Source organism: Struthio camelus, chromosome 12 (assembly GCF_040807025.1).
Source record: "Struthio camelus isolate bStrCam1 chromosome 12, bStrCam1.hap1, whole genome shotgun sequence".
Classification (NCBI taxonomy): Eukaryota; Metazoa; Chordata; class Aves; order Struthioniformes; family Struthionidae; genus Struthio; species Struthio camelus.
The window spans coordinates 3,502,405-3,516,097 of NC_090953.1; the positions used below are offsets into that span (position 1 = coordinate 3,502,405).

At 44.3% G+C, this 13,693-nt stretch overlaps 1 protein-coding gene across 15 annotated transcripts in view; it reads left to right on the top strand.

Moving 5' to 3' along the window:
• MEGF11 (multiple EGF like domains 11) overlaps positions 1 to 13,693 on the top strand; it is a 279,056-nt gene that overhangs the window by 248,091 nt on the left and 17,272 nt on the right. For 8 of the 15 annotated variants that reach the window (XM_068958591.1, XM_068958589.1, XM_068958588.1 and 5 more), the window contains 3 exons: positions 847 to 975; positions 1,111 to 1,344; positions 7,976 to 8,094. In XM_068958591.1, coding sequence (XP_068814692.1) covers positions 847 to 975; positions 1,111 to 1,344; positions 7,976 to 8,094 — 482 coding nt within the window. The remainder of the gene's footprint in view (positions 1 to 846; positions 976 to 1,110; positions 1,345 to 7,975; positions 8,095 to 13,693) is intronic. The other 7 variants (XM_068958595.1, XM_068958597.1, XM_068958599.1 and 4 more) reach the window with 2 other exon arrangements.

Genomic DNA, 13,693 nt, shown 5'->3' on the forward strand with positions numbered 1-13,693 from the left:
CCTAACATTTGCAGTGAAATACAAGAAATCAGATCTTAAAACAAACAACTTATATTCCAAAGAAACATAGCAAGTGACATTCAATAAAGTCTCTTCTCTAAAGAAAGAAGTAGGAGTTGCCAAAAGTTGTTTCTTTCAATTTATTATTGAATATTGCCTCAAGAAGTTTAGCAAGTTGCCCACAGATTTATTGTAATAGTCCATCATGGTAGTTGTAGGAATAAATTTCTCAGTTGGACATTCAATCATTTTGTCTGTGATAGAAATACAGGAATCCTAATACAGAAGCAGAGCAAACCAAACCATGCAGATACTCAGTTCTGTAATTCCATCTACAATGTTGTATTCATGTTGCAGCCCTAGCGGAGATAATTCTGAAAGTATGTGGGCTTCTGTGGTAAAGCTGTATTGTGTTTCATGTAAATGTGCATTAAAAATTACATTTTCAACCCCCCCATAAAAGAAATCTGCCGACTTGGAGAGTGCTATGCGCTTTCGAGATACTGTCTACAACTTCTGACCTTACGCTCTATTAACTTCAGTATGTTTGAAGTATGTATCAGGTCTTTTAAAGTTTCTGAATATGTTATTGATTTCATGCTTATGAAGTCTTGTGTGACTTTTCCGGAAAGGAGGTTACAACTGAATAAGTAGTATCCGAGACTATGAATGAGGTACATTTATCTCCTGCTTTAAAATAATAATCTAGTACTATGGGTGTTATCCTAGCTGCATTGAAACCGGGAAGACTTTTCGACTGACTTTTCCGTGGGCAGGATTTTACCCTCTATTCCCTTCCCCCTCTCAAAATAGGATTCTTTCCAATCTTTTTCTTTGGCTTCCCAGAGTGCTCACCAGGAACATTTGGTTATGGTTGCAAACAACTATGTGAATGCATGAATAACGCTACGTGTGACCATGTCACAGGTACTTGCTACTGCAGTCCAGGCTTCAAAGGAATCCGATGTGACCAAGGTACAGTGCCATTCTATGTGCTAAACCTCTCCGTCTCTCTGTTTTTTAACAATGGTGAACTTGCTTTAAAAAAAAAAAATTGAAAAATGAAATGTGCGATTTAATTTACAGTGTGTTATGAATTACTTTTAACAGCAGCTCTTATGATGGAAGAATTAAACCCCTATACTAAAATTAGCCCTGCTCTTGGATCAGAGAGGCACTCAGTGGGAGCAATCATTGGAATTATTATTCTCCTTCTAATTATTATGGTCTTGCTGGCACTGTTTGTGTGGTATCGACGGAAACAGAAGGAGAAGGGCCATGACATGCCAAGTGTATCTTATACTCCAGCCATGAGGATGACTAATACAGATTACTCACTTTCTGGTAAGGGTCTTTTTATGTTAATCAAATCTGGACTCATATTGCTATATGTTGGGGAAATATAAGCTTCTGTGTTGTATAACATGTAGTATAAAGCCTCAAAAATAATGACACTTCCATTTCTCCCCCCCGAATACCATGATTTTTTAACACTTGACCAAGCAAATGTAACTTAAAACTTATGTAAGTTGCTTCATGTATGAATGGTTATTTACAAGCTACAGGGCATCCTAGGCGTGAGATATGCTGCGTGCAGGACAGAAACTTGGGTTCTTGTCCACTGCATCCCTTTTGCCACGCAGAGAAGCTTCCCTTTGCGGAACTTGCAGGAGCAGGCTTTTTTGCTCAAAGAATGAGGCTGACTGGGTCCCTCCTAAGATTTTATTCTGTGTTGCAGTTTATGATTTAAGCCCTCCTGTTAGTTGCTGCTTTCCTCTGTGCCCAAACCAGTCCCCATAGTCTGGATAGCTGGTGTGAATTTTCTTCTCTTCCCAGAGAGGGGAAAAGGAGGGCTATGATATGATAAAAGTTGATCTTTAAGGTCAAAAAACATACTAAGATCATATCTATTGCTTGTTTCTATCTTCTGCTACTGCTATGGAGGACAGTTTCTCTTGACAGATTAGCTAAACTTTGGAGGTGGTGATCTCCTTTTTAATGCTGTCACTCTTTGCCATTCCTCCATGGGTAGTATCAAATAGCATGCTGGATGTGAGATGACTTTACTTCTTTCTTCATTCATGTTTCCTCCAACCTGTCTCTAGTGGGGATCTCCCTGTGGGTTGCTGCCTTCTGGCTGCACTTTGCTCCGCGTCCCATTGAACGGTTGCAAGGCTGGATTTGTGTGAGGAACACAGGCTTCTGGCACAGGCAGAGGCTGGCCCAGCACCTATGCTTCCCAGTCTTCTCCTCTCTCTGGTCCTAATGCCCCTGAGGCCCTGCCACTTTTTGTTGGCTATGTATGTCTTGACTTCTGAGCTGACTGGGAGCAATGTGGCGGGCAGCTCTGTTCCCTGCCTGGGACGCACCTAGGAGGAGGCCTCTCCCACTGAGCAGATAGATAATATCATAGCCTGGCTACAGCTGGAACTCAGTCAAGTAGGTTCTGTCACGGCACCATGACTTCCGTCCTCCTAGCAGGGGCACAGTTTCCTGTGATGAGATATCACACATCAACACCTATCTGCTCAAAACCACTGCCTAAAATCATATTTAGACCACTCAGGCTAGCAATAGAAATCCCTTCTTCTGATAACTAGAAGATGGAAGAAAAAAAAAAAAGACATCAGCCTTGGACCTCGTCCCACCACCTCTTATTTTTGAGTTTTAGTTTTACAGGCTCTTGCTTAAGCTGTCCCTTTGGGTAAGAAAATTATGAAAGTGTTGCCAGAGAGGCAACACTGATCCCTGGCTAGATCCCAGTGCAATTTTCCCTGTAATTTGTCACATCAGCATCATTTGAAGAGCCAGATCATGAACGTGCAAAGGCAATTGTGGCACACCTCAAAAACAGCGAGGCTTTCAGATCCGAGACAGAAGATCACAGCCACAGGCATGGAAAAATGTTCTGGACTTCTCAGCCATTCATTTCTTTCTGGTTGGCACTTTATACATTTATTTACAAGACCTCCTCTACCTTATTTATTTGTGTGCTTTTCTAGTTAATGTATGTGGGACCCAGCATCTTTAAGAGGCACAACCTACAGATTTGAAAATGAGGGGAGTGCTGTTGCCGAGGTTGGGAGTTCCTGAACAGAGCAATTGAGCTTCTTCACTCAAGCAAGGGAACAAAAATCGCTCAGTTGTTTTTCTTCTGTATTTCGCCATGAATGGAGACTTCACAATCAACCTAATGGTGTCCCAGTCTCACACTCTTCAAGAAGTCAAAGAGAGGCTAATGGCGAAAACGGAAACTCTCATCCTTCAAAGCTAACAGGGACAGATGATTTTTCTCCCCAGTCACTGAGATAAAGCCATTATGTTTGAAGATGTTGGTAGCCCCGGACCATCCTTGCACGTTATGCATTTGCAGGCACTGCATCTCCCTGTACTATGGTCTTTGCATTGCTTCCAGGTGCAGCCACCTGTCCCTGAGCTCCCTATGCCACGTGACACTTAAGGACGTGAGGCAGAAAATGTTCTGGGGATGGCTGAGTTCCTGGATGCGTCAAAATACCTGAGGGGTCGCATCCTCCAGCTTCTCTAGAATCTGGGATCTTTTCTGGTCTTTGGGCAATGACAGTGAGTTTAATTCTTGCAGCTGTGTCATTGCTGCTCCGTGTCAGCTCAGTCTGTGCAAAGGCTGAAGTACCAGGTCCTGGCAAGCCCAAACAGCAGTGGGCGAGTGTTGATTTGTGGACTTCTCTATAAAGAAGTATTTCCTTCCAGTTCATGTAATTTAGTGATGGGGATACTGAGACTAGGCCTTTTTTCCCCTTCTTTCTTTCTTTATGCAGTCCTTGTAACAATATAATTTCTATTACTCAGGAAGCTGCAGAGGAGTGGAGACATTCATCTCTTTTCAGAAATCACAGGAATAGTTTTCTTCCTATCCCCCCCCCTTGACAAACTGGGCTATCTGAGCTTGCAGGAGAAAACTACGAAGTTAGAAATCACTCTGTTCCATCTTCATGTCATTATAAAAGTCTTCTGATACCAACGTTGTTTTAAGTTTAGATCTTCGTTTTAGAGGGACGTTTACAAATTCTAGACAAGAGCTTCTGAAAACTCCTTGTCAAATTCTGACTGTTCTCCGGTACACTTTCCTGCCACAACTTTCTACCTATCAGTTACCTTCCCAACTTTGGCCTTATCAACGTAGAGTGTAGCTTTTCCCTCCCTTAGAGCAGAAAGGCAGCAGAAGGTGCTGATAGGCAACTTCCCCAGCAGACAAAGGGGAGATGGAAACTGAGAGGAGAGCACAAATAGAAAACAGAAACTCATAGCGTGGCTGAATGGCAAGAAGGATGTGTGCGTATGAGTGCATGTGTACGTTTGTGTGCTGCAGAGGACACTGAAGGAGACTCAGTATTACCATAGGGCTTACAGGGATTTCAGTCTTAGCCTGGATTTTTCCGTGTGGATTAGGGGCAAAATATTATGCAGTTGTATTTGTACAATAAATACAACCCTATGCAAACCCATGAGCTTCAGTGGGAACTCAACCTGAACAATGGCTGCAAGATCAAGCTCTGTATGGGCATAGCAATGTGGCTAAACTGAAAAGCCACTGTTTTTACTGTGCTGGTTTCTTCTTATGGGGTAGTGTTGCCATTGTTTCTCAGTAGTCACATGTGCACATCCCTAGCTCCTGGAGGCACACAACGATTGTGTAATTTCTTCCAGCACATTAATTTATTTCTGGAGGATGCTTTTGGTCTTTGAGTCTTCAGCTCTTCTGATGCAGATAATCCATGTGTACGTATGAAAGAGATTATAAGAAAGGGGGGAATCCCCTGAGCAACCCTTAGACTCTTTTGAATTTGTGGATGGAAGGATATGGCAGCAAAACACAGTCTGCCCAGCCAGCAATGGGAGGAAAAACTACCCACACTGGGAGAGAGCTTAACTGCAGCACAAGGATCTGAGAGCAGCCTTTCCTCAGTAAGCCTGAAAGCTAAATGATACTCACCAATGTGGCAACGATACACCCACATCCAGTAGAGAACTTCAAGGCACAGGTTCTTTAACTCTGTTCTCAAGAAGATTGGGACAGATGGTTTTACTATGCAGTAGTGTTGGAGAGTAGCAGAGATTTCTCTTGAGGACCTTGGGTTTGTGCTGAAGTGGTGCTTGAGGTCTTAAGCAGTGTCTTAACAAACTTTCACGTGTGGGTGAATCACTGCCTGGAAGAAGAAGAAAATGATACCATTTTGTAGCTTGAAATATCTAGTTTTTATATTTATTCGAGAGTTCTTGCTTATTCCTTTTTTTCATGGTTTGGCCTCGTGCCCAATTTCCATGCTACACTGTCCTGCTCCCACAGCAGGATCTAGATGGCTGCTCTTTGTGTCATCTCATGATACAGCGTCCTTGTCTGGAGCAGAAGCTCAGTCTTTCAAGGCACAGAGCACTCTCACCTTAATGCAGACTTCATGAGACTTCCACTGCATTGAAACCTGGCAAATGTTAAACCACTTCCCCTCATTGGATCTGGAGTGCAACCTGAGGCTTGGGGGGCTCATGGCAGGAGTCTGTCATCATGGATCCCTTCACAGGATTGGTCTCTCCATGTTAACATCAACTTATCCCTGGTTTTATTCTTTTTGGTCTTCATTTAAATCATTCTCATTTTTAGTTATTTAAATCTTTTGCATACTGTTCAGAACAGAATAAAATTCTTTTTTTTTTTTTAATGAGGAGTAGCATGAGGTTTGAACTTGATGTATTTCCTGCTAGCAGTTATAAGAGCTTCATGAATAAATGTGTAGAAAATGGACTGTGCTACCAAGGTAAATCAACCTATGTGGGTACTTAAGTATCAGCCAGATGGAATTGGACAGGAGGAGTAATTCTGAATAGATGCACGCAATGAAGGAAGAAAAGATTTGGGGCGATTCAGACTTGTGTACGAGCGCGAATTCAGCACTGTGCTGCACAGTGAGGCAGCCTGGTAGACTTTCCCTTCGAGTGGTTTTGGGTGCATAGACAAGCTACTGCCAGATAAGCTGGGTGTGAACTTGTAACATGTTCGCTGCCTCCCTGTCAGCATCCGCAGGCACCCTCTTATCTTGCAGCAACCGCGGTGGGACGTACCCCTGTGTCCTTGAGCTGCTCCTTCTTGCCACGGCTGAGAGGGGGCCTGGCAGATAAGAGATGGGGGAAGACAGAGCTGGTGTGACTCAAATGCAAACGCTCACCTACGGAGCAGGAAGGCATGGATTGGCGTGTCCGTGTTTAACTGTGGCTGCAGGGCGCGAGGAGCGAGGACAAGCTCTGCTCTTCTGGTGGGCAACGGGTCCCTGGCCGGCAGGTCAGAGCCTCCTGTGAGCAGCTGTGTTTGCGGTGGGCGTGCGCTGATCGCTGCACGTCCATGCCAGCCCCGGGTCTCGTTTGCAGCCCCCGGAGGTAGCTGCTGCTTGTTAATTCTATTGTAAATGTCACCGAGTTATAGTTCAGGGACGGCACAGTCCCGGCAGGCCACGCGGTTTCCCCGGCTGCTGCCTCGGGCTGAAACACCCATCCCAATAACTGATCCAGAGCAACCTTGCACAGAGGAGGGCACAAGCCCAACCTTTTGCAGCAGTGTCTGAGCACCAGGTGACAGTTATCAGTCACTAGCGCAAAAGAGTCAAATGCAAAGACTTTAGTCCTGGAAATACATCCTGGTCTGAGGTGCTTTGTTAGTGATAATGTTGGGAAAATAACTAGAACTAAAAGGTCTTGCAGTTACTACAAAAGTAGAGTGGACCTCAGAGTTGCTCTGTGAGTCTCAGCAAGAAGAAACGCTCGGTCAGCAATGCACGCTTCCCCTCTCAGCTCTGTGCACCGGTGCTTCCGTAATAGACACCCTACAGATAAACCCACTTTCTCGAAAGAGGTTATTTTGCAGTAAATTAAACTAAATCTAGATCTCCACAAGATGTCAGCAAAGCAAAGTGCATGTTCATATGAATGCAATCACAGAATTGGAGAAGCACAGGGCAGGCAGGAGGGCTGAGACCATCTGGATGTCCCCCTCCCGGGGCAGTACCAGCCATGTCTGTGTCCTTCCTGACCAAGCTGCTTTTAACCTTTGTTAAAGCACTCTGGTGCTGGGGATGAGTTGGCACTCCAATACTTCATTACCCTCACCACCTGTAAGCTTTTCCTGTAACTAACCTCCTTCCAGCAATTTAAGCCCATGGGTTATTAAAACTAATCCATTTATTTACTTCTTGCAGGGCTTGGCAGTTTAAATTATGTTGTTTCAGGTTAAGTCTTTCACCTTTTCTTCTGATACTACTTTGAAGTATTTATCAATTTTTTATTAAACTGAAACCAGATTGGGATTGATGTTTGCATTAGAATTGCTAGTATAAATAGGATGGCTTTCTTGGTAAATTGTTTTGTTTGATAAATACGTTCATACGTTGAAGAGATGAAATAGATAAAAATGTCTCTAAAAGTAACAATGTAATTGCTGAAATTTGCCTTTCAGTGCTGCTATTTTCCTTTTTTTTTTAAGCCTTTACATAAACAGTTCTGTAAAATATTTTTGACTCCTTGGCACAGTTAATTGCATTTTAATTAAAGGTTTCATCACTACACCGGTTATTGTCATCAGGGGCTCTTACATGTGTTCAAACTATGGAAGAAACTATGTTGCAGACCTGCCATTTTACAATTGTTCCCTCACCCGTAACGCAGTTGGACTGTGAGGAAGTATTTTTTAAAATCTTCAGAAAGATGGAATTCTATATTCTTGAAATATTTTGCTTTTCTCTCTTATATTTAATTGGTTTCATACTAATAGTAAGGAACTTCACACCGTGATAATGCAGGATAGATTCGATCTGGAGATGTCTTATAACAGCCAGTGCTCTAACAAAATGCTTATCGGTTTCCTAAACTTGATCTTCTCTAGTGTGTGTTCAGTTGCTTAAGTATCATTATGGCTTCCAAAGTATTTTGTGATGACTTGTTTTCTTCCCAGATCTATCTCAAGGTAGCGGCAGTGTACACTGCTTTTCCAATCCAAGCTACCACACTCTGTCATGTGGTGTGACTTCACGCTGCTTTACCAGTAATCTGGATGGAAACAGCTCCAGTAAGGTAGATATTATCCCACCCCACTGCAGTCGTGTTCTTATCAGTTCAAGGAAATAAACTGAAGCAATGCTTGTTGGATGCTGCTCTCTGCCAGCACTATTTAATATCCAGTGTAGCAGTATCCTGGCACCATAGCTCTAATGGACACAGAAAGGTCTGCTTTCCCCTGCATGTACCTCCATAATCTGTGCATGGTAACTGGAGTTTCAGCACATGCCAGCATGGGTCCACAGGCCTTAGAGTCTCAGCAACTTTAAGGTACGTTCATTTCTAGAAAAGATAAATTTTCCATTAATAAAACAAAAGTAGAATTAACAAAGCATTAAGTCAGTAATCTACCTTTGCCATGTCATTCGTTGCTGGATCGGTACCATACAAATTCCACTCAACGCAGCCAAGAGGCTAGATGCAGGCAGGTATCTGGGGTGGGTTTGAGCGCTGTTCCCGTCCCCAGGCTTTCCGAGAGCTTCACTGCTCCTCACAGATCTTCAGTAGCGTTCTTTAGATTGTATTGCTCAAATGTCCAGTGGCACCTTGCTTATCACATGTTGCTACTGATTTCCTGTGACCCTTCATGGACTATACTATTAAGAAATTCAATGTTTGAGCTATAGATTTAAAGATATGATAAATGGTAAGAGAGCGCTTCCTTTAGAGCCATAATAAGCCAAGGTGGGGCGGGAGGAAGGGAACAGACAAAAAAGGAAATGTAATTGATTTAATCAAGAATGCCAGCTTTATAAATGGTAATACTTGCAGGCTGTGTCACCTTAATCCAAATGTAGCTCTGCAACTAAAAAGTCACAAGAACAAGATTAATGGAAAAAAAAGATACTAAGCTACTGAAAAGGGTGTGCGAAAATATTTCCACGTATGCTCCTTTAAGACGTTTCTTGGTTATTAGAAGAAAATCTCATTAAAATGTAATAAAAAGCCTGACTCTAGAGATTTCTCAGAGAAAAGTTTAGGCAGATGTGTAAATATGTTTTCCCATGTAGACGGTCCCCTTGCATCATGCATTTTTGCTCCCCAAATTGAAAGTGCAAATGCTCATAATGTCAAATTTAGGATGAACACCATGAGTGTGGGTCTGCACTACTAATCCTGTAGCAGTAGTTGAAATGAATTCAGCAAAGGTCAAGGCAAGCACCTATCTTGATTTTTCCAGCCTGCAATGCCAGCTTGTCACGTAGCCACTTCAAACAGTCAGCTGCTGAAAAGGAATAAAACCCGAGCAATGCATTTGGACTAGCCCAGAAGCTGTTTGCCTTGCTGTGCCACTGGCTATCACGCAGTTGATCAAAATGTGGTCTTGCTATTTAAAAAAGGAAAAACACTGGATTGGGTATTTTTAGGACACTTACCAAAATATATGGCCTGACTTTTCCTTTAGATCTCCCACCATCTTACTTATTCATGAGAATATTTTGCAGCACTGAATAGCTGAGGATGGCCAAAAATATGCTGCTTCTCACTACGCAGTTCTCCGGCCAAGTAAGACAAAAGAGCATATAAAGCCCCTAATGGCTGCTTTAATGAGTTTCATTTCCTAATCAGTTTGTCTGGTGCCATTGCCGCTTTCTGCCGGGAAATGTGCACAAGTTATACTTGGAAGGTTCATGTCTTTATAGTGCCAGCTGGGGTCACAGAGGAGCCAGCACAGATGCAAAAAGAAAAAATGCCAGAGGAGCTGTGAAAGGCTGAGCGGGGCCCTGGCTGTGCTCGCAGGGCGCCGTGCCTCGAGACGAGGGGCTGGAGCCCGCTCCTCCGGCCCAGCCAGAAAGACCGCTCCGGCGAAGGGGCACAGAGGGGACAGTGGACACATGCAATCCTGCTCCAGCTGGAGGACTGCTCTAGGGTCCTCTCTCTGCCCCTCCTGTCCTCTTCCCTCTTCCTGTATCTCCTTTTGTTTTTTCTCTCCTCTTCCCTTGTGCCTTCTCCACTTTATTATCTTTTCTGTTTCCTCTCACATCCACTTCCCTGTTATGTTTTTCTCACCCTTGATATGTGTATTTTTCCGTTTTCTTTCCTACTTCTCCCCGCACTTGTTGACCCTGCTGTCACTATCAGCGCACGCGGAGGCACTTCCCTCGGGACGCAGGCAGGCGGAGGGCTGATGGCAGGCGCTAGCGAGTGGCCACTGCAGACCTCTCCCTGGGGAAGGTCCACCAGCACCCTCAGGGCCACAGTATGCGAGGCAGGTCTCTTCATCAGGAGTCATGCTAAGCCTTCCAGCCTTACATGGCCAAAGGGGAGGGCCCTCACCTCCCGATTTCCCCGGTAAAGGTGAGTGGGAGGATGCGGGGAGAGGAAGAGAAGAGGCTAAGAAAAGGCTGGGCTTCTTTTTACCTAGCAAAAGGACTGCTGAGGAGGAGTCTGACTGCCATCTATAAAAACACTGGGGTGAACACCAGGAGGGAGAAGAGCTCTTTAAGTTAGATGACAGCGTTGGCACAACAACAAAATGAGGATGAGCTGGCCATGAATACATCTAGGCTGGGAATTCAATTTCTAACAACAGCGAGACTCTGGAAGGGCTTCCCAGTGAGAGTAACGGGACAGAGAAACATGATCACTGTTCAGACGGTGCTCGAGCAGTTCAGTGAGGGATTAGGGCAAGGGGCTGGATGCAGTGCCAAGGCCCTTCCAGCCCGGTGTCCCCAAACCTGCTCCCGTTGCCAGCAGGAGTCAACAGGACAGAGCTAGTCTCTGCAGAAGGTCCAGGGGACTGGTCCTGCATCCCTGGCATTAGGGAGGCAGCAGAGGGGCCCAGCGTCCCAATGCGAGCTGTGAGCTACCAGCACCTTCGTACGACACATAAACGCTCTTCCCATGTGACTGAGCTTGCTAGTTATCTTGGGTGATATGCTGATATTTTACTAGTAGTTTGGAAGAAGCCAAGGCCAGCTCTCTATTTGGGTTTTTGCATGAATATAGGAATATAGGAATATATCTCACTTTTACAAATGACTGCAAACGTATGTGAAAAATATTCTATCTATCTAAAGCATGCGGCTGCCGCACTGGTCTGTCTGAGCAACCGGCATAATCTCACCTTGCTCTTTTGCAGAGCTGTTAATTCCACCCTCCCTCCCTTCCAAGGGAGATCAGCATCGCCGTGAGAGCCCAGATGATGCTAGTTTCTACAGACATCATAAAAATCAATTGCTATTAGATGTCCTGTACTGAATTTTTAAAGCTGGCAGATTCACAGCTATTAAAGGAAGTTCTAAATTCTGCCAAAGACTTTGCATAAAATTAGAAATTGCAAAACAGAGGTCACTGGAAATGGTCTGACTGGATATTACCCAAATAATAAAAAGGAATTCAATGACCAAAAGCACTGTTAAAGTAGATTTGACTAAAATTTGCCCAAGAAAAAGGTGAGGACTGCAAATATAGAACAACCGCTTAGTGTTCAAGATGGCCCTCCGAAACTTAGAAACATGGGCTTGGACGCTGGATGCCCTGAAGTCGATAGTCAGGGAAGTTAATGGCAAAACTCTCATCAATCTCTATCCTGCAGGATGAAGGTATGACAGAGTTAGTGCCAGCGCTTCTTTGCCTAATTACCTTGGGCGCCTTAGAAAATCTAAGCATTGACAAATTGCATGTTGGTGATGAGCTTGCCTTTGCAGTCTCTGCAGCTATCTCAGATGGGCAAATAATGACTTGTTTTTACTCACACAAGTTGCTCATTGATCTTAAAAGAAGTGTTGCCAGCTATGAGGTAGTTTTAACCAGGTTGCTAAAATTACAAGGTAGGATTTTTAGGGTATAAATTTGCTAGGAAGTATTTTTCCTCTGGAAAAGCAATTTTGTTTCACAGTAAAAATTAAAGTATCTTCTATCTTAAGAGAGAAATGTTAACAAATTATACTGCGTTAACAAATGATAATAGCAAAAGGGACAGCTGTAATCACATTTCTTCATAATTACTGCATTCTGAAAAACGTAGAAATGTCCCCAAATCATTTAATTAAAAAATCAGTTCTTGCCCATAGCTCTTCATGCCAAATTTAGGTTTGTGAGCTGATTTATAAATCCTGCAAAAACAAGGCTTTTAATAGAAACTCCAAGACTGCAGTAAATGTGATCTAAATGGTGCAGCTGGGTTGAAAAATCAGCATTCATGTTATTGCTGCAAGTTTTAAAATAAAGAAAAAAAGCCATGGGCCTAGCTGATGACAAGTGACAATGAAGTTAGTGGGGCTGCACTGATTTACACAGGCTGAACCTGGGGCCAAAAGGGGAGGCTTCCTGCCTCGGTGAAGACATTACAAAATGCTCTGGTTTTCATTGCCTCATTGGTGCTTGTTTGTTCTGACTGCCCCGTCCGTCCGTCCGTCCTGCGTATCCCCGTCGGTGTTTATGGTCCTTGTCTTAGGGGAGTAAAAGGAGCTGCTGAATAATAAAGAAATGACTCCTGTGTTGTCAACTGGTAGAGACCAGATGCGCAGCCTGTGGCAGGAGCAAGGATGTGCAGTCACAGCCGCTGCTCTCAGGCCGTGACAGCTCTAGAAATATTGCAGGCAACCAGCGTTATCAACTTTCTCTCTACTCCGGGCACGTCCTTGAGGAGAGCGCCTGATGCAAAGGTGCCGAATGGGCTGACGACCTTAGTGGGAATATAGAGACAGAAAATGAGAAGGAGCAGACCGAAGCAAAGCTATCGCTGTGCTGCGGGTGCTGTCTTCTGTGAGATTCATGGATTGCAGGGCCACAAGGGACCATTGTGATCATCTGGCCTCACTCCCTGCAGAGCACAGGGCCCAGCTCCCCCTGAATTAATGCCTTTTTCAAGGTCACTGCTGGTGGCTCAGCAACAGTGGCTCTTTCAGCTAGAGACTCTCTTTGAGACGGAGTTGAAATGGGCTCCTTTCTCACCCAGCATGCTGGCATTAATCTATCAGTGTGTGTGTATACACATATATATAATGTATGTATATGTATGTATATGTACGTGTGGGTGTATTTGTGTTAGTTAGTGTAATCACACTATTGTGGGTCCTGAATCCTTCCTCCGGGGAAGGAGGTCAGCCCATCTGGAGCTTAGTTACGTGCTTTGCAAATGATGAGCTCTGTCTGTGTAAAAGCTTCAGCTGAATAGCTCTGGAAATACTGTGCATTTGCTTGCAGAGCAACCCAACTGTGTGTGTGTGTATGTGGGTGGGTGGGTGCGCGCACGCATGCACACCCTTTTCTACTCTCTGCTGTGTCTGTGCACCGCTTGCACTGTGGTTTCTCCTGTGTTTGTATAAACCAGAGCATATTACATATCAGACCCCTTACTGCATCCTAAATTCATGGAATTCAATCCGCAGTATTCAGTCGTTGAGGGCAAGGTTTTGCCTCTGGTTGTTATGAGTCTTCACCCAAATGAAACCCAGTTTCTCAGATTAGATAGATCAATGCTGATGTCCGGTTTGTAAAATGTAGTGTATTTGTCCTAAGTGTGGGGCTCCTGGGAGAGAGAAGTTTGCAGACGCTGTCCCTGGCACTAAGGGAGAGGCTGGCGAGGGTCCCCATCACGGTCCTGTGGGTCCCCATCAGAGTCTTGCGTGTCCCCATCGCAGTCCAGCGGGTCTCCATCATGGTTCTG